Below are 9,796 nucleotides of genomic sequence, written 5' to 3' on the forward strand. Positions count from 1 at the left end.
CCTACAGAAAGTCTCCCAAATCCCTAAAAAGTAAGTTCAGGAATCACATATGGGAGTGATGGTCAGGTGTGCACTCACTTTTTATCTCCATAATAGCTGCTTTTCAATAATAAGTAAATAACCTGCAAAAATATATAGTTTGTGATTTCTTTTAATGAGAATATGTTTATTATGGAATTGTTATGGAAGATGAAAACCAATCTAAAGGCCCTGTTTAGAGCCAAATGGCAAGTTCACTGTGTGTACATACCTATTTATAATAATTATTTCATTTATAATAATAAATAACCTACTTGTCCTGCAGTGTACTAATACCAGAATATTACTAATATAATGAATATCCTTATATATACCCCCTATATATAGCTCTTTCCTGTTATGTAACTAACTGACTAGATTTCAGGATTGATAAAAAAATATATATATAATAATTATTTTTATTATACAGGTAAAAAGAAATAGGCAGCGTCGTCTTTCTTTTTAGTGTTTTAATGTCTATTAAAAGAACACAAAGTGAAGAATTACAGACATGTTGTACCAAAAAGAGCCATGAGTAAAAATCAAATGCAAACTTTCTGTGAGAAAAAATTAAATAGAAGTCGGTCATTAAATACCTCACAGAATTTCGCCTCCACACTGCAGATTATTTATTTAAAAATGAAGAAAAGAAAGAAATGGAGAAGAATAAAATGCTCAGAGAGAATGCGCGTTTGCTGTTGTCCGGCTCGTGACGGATCATATAATTTCATTCCTATACATGTAGATCATCTGATAAAGGTTTGATATACATAATATATTCTTCTATCTGCCATCAGGATGAGACTGTGGATGCATCTCGGGTGTGTATGTCAGCAGGACGATCATCACCCAGAGGTGCAGTAGTGCCTACAGACACACAGAGACTCATTAATGTCGCACTGATCGAAAAATGTTGGATGAAGAGACAAAGCAGGAGAGTCTGCTTTTTAGCTTTACTCACCATATAAACAATTACAAAGACTCTGGCCATGGGGTAACGTCTGAGGAAGATCCCCAACCGGATGCTGGAGATAAGAATCATAAAATGTGATTGGCATATCTGGCTGTACACTATTTACAAATTACAAGATGCAATTTTACCTTTTTTTTTTTCTTTTCTAAACGCAATGCCAGTTTCTATGGCTATGTTCATTTCGAAAGCCAGGTTTAGTTACACAAATATAAAACTGAAATGTTTAAGATTCTTTTTTTTTTCAACAGAATAAAAAGAAATACAGTGCAGCAAAATATGTTTAATACACATTGGATTGTGACAGGATGGGCATTTTTGTGAATTTTCTTCTGATAATAAAAATGTATGTGTTTGACCTAATTGTAACTTGAATAAAAAGTTGGGGCGTGGCCTAGCCTACCCAGGGGTTTTAAAGAATGGTGATCAGTATGGGGTAGTGTACTGTATTTTGTTAATCATTTAAAACATTACAAAACACAATTTAGCAAAACAGAGCAATTTACACTACTATACAATATACAGTATGTACACCGAACAGCTATAACATTGGGACATTATAACGTTCTGAGCAGCGAAGAGAATAACACTGATAATCTCTGCATCCTGGCACCTGCTAGTTGGTGAAATATACTAGGCAGCGAATGAACATTTTGTCATCGAAGTTGACGTGTTAGGACCAGGAAAAATGGGCAAGCATACGGATTTGAGCGAATCTGACGAGGGCCCAATTGGGATAGCTAGAAGACTGGGTCAGAGCATCTCCAAAACTGCAGCTCTTGTGGGATGTTCCTGGTCAGCAGTGGTCAGCATCTATCAAAAGTAGTCCAAGCAAGGAACAGTGGTTGATTGATATACAGATTGAGGTCAGTGTGATCCGATCCAACAGATGAGCTCCTGTAGCTCAAACTGCTGAGGGAGTTAATGATGTTAATGCAGGTCGGGTCTATATTGGCAACAAAAAGAGGACCAACACCATATTGGGAAGGTGATCATAATGTCATGGATAATCTGTGTATATGTATATAGTGGTGGGCGTGTGAAAGAGCGAACACGCAAAAAACGGAAAATATTTGTACAATTTTGTCGTAACGTTATCAAAAACGGGACTACTGATTCATGCTCACTGTCAGATCAATGACCTGGAGTGAGTGTGCTCATACCTGAAGCGATCTATGGTGCTCGCTGCTTTGCGCACTTTCCCATACACGCCTGTCTCGGAGCCGTCCTGATCGCCGAACAGCACCGGTGTGTTTCTCTGCCTCGCGCCTTCACACAGCACAGCAGCATTGAACATTAAACAATCAGGGAGAACGCGATTATGTCCTTCGATATTGTGCCTAAATAAAACTGCAACTCAGCAATATCTGACATTTGGTAAATGTGTAAAACATATCCGAGGTTTTGTATGTATTGGCTGCTCAGAACTGAGGGACATGAACTGGCTTGACTAACTGACCTGCTCCGTCCATGGCGGTCATGTTGATGTGGGAGCCGCCGCTCTGGCCTCCCTGCACGCTCTTCAGCTGCTGCTCGAGGCGCTCCAGCTGGAAGACGAGTGAACTCTTCTCTGTGCCAAGTGCCTCCAGCATGGTCTGTTTCTGGATCAGGGTTTCAGTGAGCTGATGCAGACGACCTTCGAGCTCCGCCTGGCTGCTGCTGCTCAGAGCCTTATTGGTCAGCTGGTGAGTGAGACACGGAAAGAGAGAAAGAGAGATAATTTTTCAATCCAAATCCAAAGAGAATCCTGAATGTAATCTACATTTGCGCTTTGTGATGCAATTTTGTGTGTGTGTGCGTGCGTGTGTGTGTGAGATAGAGAGAGATGCATCCAACCTGGTTCCTGAGTTTCTGAATCTCATCCTCTCGGTCTTTGATGCGACTCTGCAGCGTGCTTTTAGTGCGATGGTGTTCGTCCTCCACATAATGCAGCTCCTGTTATACACACACACACACACACACACACACACACACACACACACACTTAAACACCAGAATACAATTTATACATCAGTTTGTTCATCAATGTGATTGGTTGAAACTAGGGTTATTCGATTAAACCAAATTCATTGTCAACAGATGGCGTTATCGATGAGTCGGGACAGTCGCACTGGATCTGATCTGGCGTGACTCGCGAGCATCAGGTTGCGCAATCAGCTCGCTGAAGACATAGCGATGAATTCAATTTAAACAGTGCAAACAAACACTTAATATAAAAGCAGCAAATAACAGCAGCAGTACATGATAACATTTCTAGTCACTGTTGTGGTTTTTAGTGAATGCTTATAAATTTGTACACCAATGCATATTTTGTTCTTTTTTTTTCTTTTTTAAAGCCTGTTACATGCTGCGTTTCTCCGTTCCATTCTTTTTCGTAGCATTTGTCTAATACAACAGTAACATATCTGTTTTCAAATGTGATTTACTGCAGCTATACTACATTCATATGCTTGTTTTCAATGTTTGTATATTCAATATATGCATATCATTTAATTATTATACAAAATTCAATTCATTATAATCCAGATGCTTATATTTAAGCATGGTTGTCAATTTGCCATCTGCAATTATCATTAAAAACAGTAAAAATATTGATTTACACAATTTACACCTTGCTATTTTATTTATTTATCTTTTTTACAGAAAGAAACAACTCTGCATGAGTGAATTTCTTCAAGGAGAAATCCCTTATGCAGTCCTCAACAAGCAGCCACTATAAGCTTTAAAATGTCTAAATTAAAGAGAGTTAACCTCAATATCTGTTGTTTGCATTTTTTTAAAGTACACTTTTATACATAAATATACTAAATTAGGGTTGTATATAGTTATAATAAGCTAAACAGCTTATTACAATTTTTTATGCAATAATCGCTAGTTGCAGCCATAGTTAAAACACATTCTAATGCAGATGTGGATCATGGTCTAAACTCTCTCCCGCACGCGCACACACAGGCAGCGCACCTGTTTGCAGCGCTCCAGTTCAGCTTCCACCTCTTGCTTCTGTCGGCTCTGTTGTAAGTTTTGCTCCTGTAGCTCCAGCTGCTGCTCTCTCCAGCTCTCAGCCTCAACCACAGCCTGGTTCTCCAGCTCCTGTGTAACGAACACAAACATGGCTATGATGATACGATCAGTGCGTGAAGACACACCTCATGTAACCTGTTTATATGTGCATAAACACTACGCTGTTAAGACACTGCTTTTACTTTAATCATCATGGAGCTCTGCTCCTCTCTTTACCAAAGATTCTTATTCTTGCAGTACTGTACTATGACAAAGTTGCATTCCTCAATCTATGAAACAGATTCACTTGATTATCTTTGTTTTATTTCTGCAAATAGATTCAAGAGAAGTCTGTTTATTTTAACATGTTTCTTGTTTTTATTATGGAAGTGTATAAATGTGGGTAATTTCTTCATCAGCTCCTGCTTTAAACATTCAAAATAATAATAAAACAACAACAAAAAAAACATTTTATAGCTAACTGATGCTTCATGCTCATCTTAACTAGCTTTTTTGACAATAAATAAATAAATAAAAACAGCTCATAGTTTTGTTTAACGAATAAATACTCCTCACATCGGGGCTGTGTTAAATCAAATATTAATAATATTTGGCAGTTTCTGAGTAGACAGATCACTGCTAAGCAGCACTAAAACTAACGCTAGCTAGCAAGATTCTACCTTCGTGACTGCTCCTGTTTGCACCAAATAGAACCATGTTAACTCCTAACAGGATTACAAAGAGTGTTAATTAATGCTGACTAGCCAAGCTGTTGACTAGTTTAATAATTGTTTCTGGCCATTTCTAAGCAAAAAATATGACCCCAAAAATGCTCCTTCTGAATAATTTACAGACTGTAAAGTGTCTGTGTTAACATTCTAGAACTTTATGGACCTGTATTTCAGAACGGAGGCTCTGGATCTGAGCTTGAAGTTTCTGAATCTCCTCCTTCTGGATCTCCTTCTCGTGCCGTAACTCCTCAAGCTCCACTTCGCCCGCTCCTCCGATGTCCAGCGCCTCCAAAGCCGAGCCCTCCTTCAGACTGCTGATCAGCTTTTCTTTGGACTGGAAACGTTTTAGAAAAAGCAAATAAGTCCATATTCCTTTTAACCATTTTTTTTTTGTACAGAATATGAAACTATAATCACCACTAGAGGTTGACCAATACTGGATTTTACCGATACCGACAGCTAGGTTGGATTGTACTTGCCGATAACTGATTAGTCAACCGATATTTTTAAAAATTAATACCGGATAAATAAACAAACATATCACTCTGTCATGTGTAAAATAGTAGTGACCTTAATTAGAAAAAAAAATATTTAAATGCTCTGGCCTTTGTGAAGACATTTAAAGATGGCCATTTTAAGCATGACTATTTGGATTTATGTGAAATGCTAACACTTTAATGCAAGATTCCATTTGTAACATTAACTGGAGTTAATAAATGCTTTAGAAGTATTGTTCATTGTTTGTTTCAACATTTACTAATACATTTTAAGTTAATGCATTATGAACTAACATGAAGGCTGTCTCACGTGTAAAAAAACAGCACGTGGTGTCACTAATTCGCCTCTAGAGGCCGCTCTCGTACTGTATAATGAAAGCGGACCTTCTCTAATGCAGACGCAACCAGGGGAATACTTACGGTACTGTATGTGTTTTTGTCTCAGCAATCAACTATCAATGCCAATTAATCGACAAAACCGATGAATTGGTCAACCACTACTCACTGAAACCCCTGAAATCCCACGTGAGACTGAGTTTCTCTAAAAGATGTTAGATGTGGTTGAGATGTGAGACCTGGAGGATACGTGAGGCTTTGTTTTTGTAGTCTTGCAGCTCCTGTTTGGCGTAATCGGCTGCGGCTCGAGCGGTTTTTGCCTGCTGCTGGAGCTCCTCTGCTTTTTGTCTTTCCTCTGCCACTCTGCGCTCGGCACTCGTCAACGACTCGGCCAAGGTCTGCCGCTCCTCTTCTGTCCTCGAAAGCCGCGTCGCAAACTCGCTCTAACACAGAAACAACAATCTGGGGTTCATTTGTGAACAGACGAACACCTGAACTTTATTGAGATGTTTTAGAAAGCAACTTGTCCACCTTGTATTTGATTAATACAGGATTACCAGGCTATTGTTAGCTATTAGGGGCGTAACGGTACACATACTTCTACAGAAAAGTTTAGCTACAGGATTTTCGGTTCTGTGCGTACCAAATGTAACCCTTTTTATGCACGCAACAAAGTTAATATCAGAGTTCCGTCACGAACATATTAATGGCGGATTACAAGTTTGTTGAGTCTCTGCCTCGCACTTTGAGTATTTGTCTTTTTATTACTATTATTATTATGCTTGAAAACATACTCAACAATGTTAGGGGTAAAAAAAAAAAAAAAAGAAACTAGAGTTAGCACAGTGTCACTGTGGCATTTCACTCTGTACCAGTAATATACGATTTGTATTGAATTGTTTTGCACATGTGCGCCCACTTCTGGTCATCGCTAACAGTAGCGCTATGGATTCTTTTGTGTTTTATGTCCAGCTTCAAGAACTTCTCTTAAAAGGAGAAAATCCTGACAATTTCACATTTCGAGGGAGTGAATGAATGAAAGATGGAAGGAAGCAAGACATTTGGTAAAGTATGCTGAAATAAGTAGACCAGTTGTGTAGATCATATCTTTAGAAAATTGAATATTAAATATAATACACACACACTCACACACACACTTATATATTTAATTTTCTTCGATCTATTGAATTTGTATCAATTTAATTGATTACTTAATTTAATGAATATTATAAAAACTTCTATAACATTCATTTGATTTATTCCATTTTATTTTATTATTAATTTTTTTTAAATAATATAAAATATGGTTTTATATATTATTTACCCAAGCAGGCATTTCATTTAAAATTGTTTAAAATGATCCCAAATTTCACTGCATTAATAAAAAAAATCAATCATTTCCTTACCCAAACTGTGACCTAAAAACCGGGGTACCTACTAGCTATAGCTGTTACTGACCTGCATCTGTCTGTAGCTGTCCTGCTCTCGAGTCAGAGTTGCCTCAGCCTCTCGGAGTCTCTCCTGCACAGTGTGTAATGCCTGAGAGTGCAAACTGCTCCCCTCACTGTGGTCCTGCAGAATCCTGTCATCACAAACACCACATCATCATCCTCATTTGCAGGCACAAAGACAACCATTTGAACCATTTGTAGAAAAATATCAACAAAATTAGGAGGGGAGAGGTGAATATCTCTGTCGTTGAGATACCTGGTCCTCTCGCTCTGAGCCTCTTCCAATGCCGAGCTTCTGGCCTTCAGTAACTGATCCGCCTCGTCCAGTCGCACCCTGAGCACAGCCAGCTGAGCGTCCTTAGCTGTCAGGGCCTGCGTGAGATCATCAACCTGCGCCCTCAGCTCCCTGCCCATACGGTCTGAGCGAATCTGCTCCGTGTTCCACTTCTCAGATCGAGATCGGGACTGGTTCAGCTCTGTGTAAAGAAACAGGGAGGAAGATTAAATCTTGAGATGGATGCTCCGATTTAAAAAAAAAGACAGACAGAAATGAATTTATTATCAAATAGGTTTCAATCTGAAATTAGTAATGTGAAGCCACGCCTCAATAATTAGATGCGAAGTAAACACCTTTACTAGGGCAGATACAGAGCCACACCTTCTTCACTTGGACAGATTCGCAGGCAACGTCTTCTTTACAGTTGTAGACACCTCGTTTAATTGTAACTATTCTTGGTCTGGTATATTTTACATCTTGTTTTAAGGTGGATGTAAATACTAAAAATGACATTGAGCTCTCGCACCCTCCTGTGTGTCCTTGGTTCTCTGGATGAGCGACGCCATCTCCTGGTTAAGCGAGGACACTTCGTTCGCAGGAGCTGGTTCTCCAAACGCAGACCAGACACCACCTGACTAAGCTGTTCCTCCTGAGTTGAGCTCGACTCCACCATGACCTGAACATCTGGTGCTGCTTCTGCTGCTGCCAGGCCTGAATCTGAGCTTTCCAGGGTGTCAACTAGAGAAAGGGAGAAGAGGATGTGAGCAGAACAGTAAAGTCAATGTAAAAAAGAGTGACAAAATGACTAATAGTGACGAATACAAACAGACATTTGGTTTTATTTCAAAGATGTTTTAAACGTAATATTATCCACCTCTATGACTCTATAGAGTTTTCTATAGCAGTACCTTGGCTTCCGTCTCGAGCGGAATCATTCTCAGTCTTGGCGCTGTGTGTGCTGGCAGTGAGGGAGCCAAGGCTGGAGGTCCGGGACAGAGCCTGTGTAGAAGGGGGAGTAGCCGGGGCAGATGGGACAGTCGCTTGCCCCAGTAACATCCCTTCAGCCACTGCAGGAGCCCGGACCGCTGTGTCTTTCCTCACCTCCTTCCTGTCGCTCTGAGGCGGATCTGAGCTGTTCAGAAAGTCAAACAGCAGATCATCGTCCACTTCAGCTCGCTTGGGTCTCACAAAGTTGGACGAGGCTTTGACCGCACTGCCACTGCTGCTTTTGCTAACAGCTGAACCCAGAGAACTTTTGCTGGACACATTAGCTGTGCCTGCTAACACGGTGGCTTTGGATTTCTTAATGTTCCCGGCAGCAGCAGAGATTAAACCGTGCGTCTCCTGGCCAGTGAAGATGTGACGGGATTCGTACGGTGTTAATTCCGGCTCTGGAGTCGAACGCTGCCAAGGAAGAACTGTGGCTTGAGTGTTTAACCAGGGCGGTGGCAGCTCCCTGGTCCACTTTGTTCAGGAAATCCTCAGCTCGGCCAGCTAAATCAACCAACCAAGACATCGTGGGATCTGAAAGTTCACAAATGTACATTTTATTTGCACCCTGCAGGGAAACAAGCAGTAATTAATTTGATCCCAAACCATTTTAAATTGCAAATTGCAAATAATTTTCACACTGATAAATTTAAATTTAAAGGGTAGGAGGAACTTGCAACCATCCAGAACATTCTTCAAATACATTTTTTTTATTGAGTTTCCACAAGAAGGGTGATGGAATACAAGGGAATTGATTTACCATGATTTTTATTAGCTCATGTTAGCATTTATATGAAACAGGCAACAATACTATTTCCCACGTATTTTAATTTAGATAGATGGAAGCAAGATGTTTCTTCTGGTGTTTAAGTGAAAATGTGAAATTACTAGATGTAATGTGTGTCTTATACACCTTAAGGGTGCCAATACTTTTGTAATTGACTGTATAAGGTTAATAAAAAGGTGTGAACCGGTAACTTTCATCACGACCTCCATACAATCAACACTGCCATTTTAATCTAATGCACAACAATTCAAATAAACAACTAACAAAGCAGTAGGTATTGTGCTAATCAATGCCTAGCTTCTTTTACTTTTCTCCGCATCCGTATTCCGACAACCACGCCCCCTGCTCTGCTATTGGCTCGCATCTGATAATGACGCTCACTTCATCGACTAGACAGCTAAACCAGCCAATCGGAAGAAGATCAGGAACCGCGCTGACCAATACCAACACAGAAGGCGTGATGTACTCGAATGCGCTTGAAAGCCTAACACCGATGCTCGGGTGTGTGTGTGTATATATATATATATTCAAAAAAATGACTTTATTTTCAGCTACGTTACCCGCGATCAGGTCTCTGTATTAAAGCGAGGAGTTCAAAATTCCACCGGCATTGTTGAAGGATAAATAATTCGTTTACTCGCTGTCAAATCTATTTTCTATTATCATCATAATCGCAAATCCTGCTTGACGTGGACCAGGAACTGAAAAGCCCCCAAAACAGACAGTCCCTGGATATGCC

The 9,796-nt window shown here is 39.8% G+C and overlaps 1 protein-coding gene across 1 annotated transcript; it reads right to left on the reverse strand.

Annotated features, from left to right (window-relative positions):
- Positions 1-470: 470 nt before the first annotated feature.
- Positions 471-8,804, reverse strand: golga5 (golgin A5). Its single transcript, XM_046836002.1, is given in 14 exon segments — positions 471-885; positions 980-1,043; positions 2,152-2,257; positions 2,448-2,670; positions 2,825-2,923; positions 3,950-4,078; positions 4,883-5,053; positions 5,792-5,995; positions 7,011-7,134; positions 7,260-7,479; positions 7,807-7,875; positions 7,878-8,018; positions 8,189-8,690; positions 8,692-8,804. Coding segments are annotated over 14 exon segments (2,241 nt in total). The 5' UTR covers positions 8,797-8,804; the 3' UTR covers positions 471-801.
- Between the last annotated feature and the right edge of the window lie 992 nt (positions 8,805-9,796).

The sequence above is a fragment of the Silurus meridionalis genome, chromosome 2 (genome assembly GCF_014805685.1).
Source record: "Silurus meridionalis isolate SWU-2019-XX chromosome 2, ASM1480568v1, whole genome shotgun sequence".
In the NCBI taxonomy this organism is placed as follows: Eukaryota; Metazoa; Chordata; class Actinopteri; order Siluriformes; family Siluridae; genus Silurus; species Silurus meridionalis.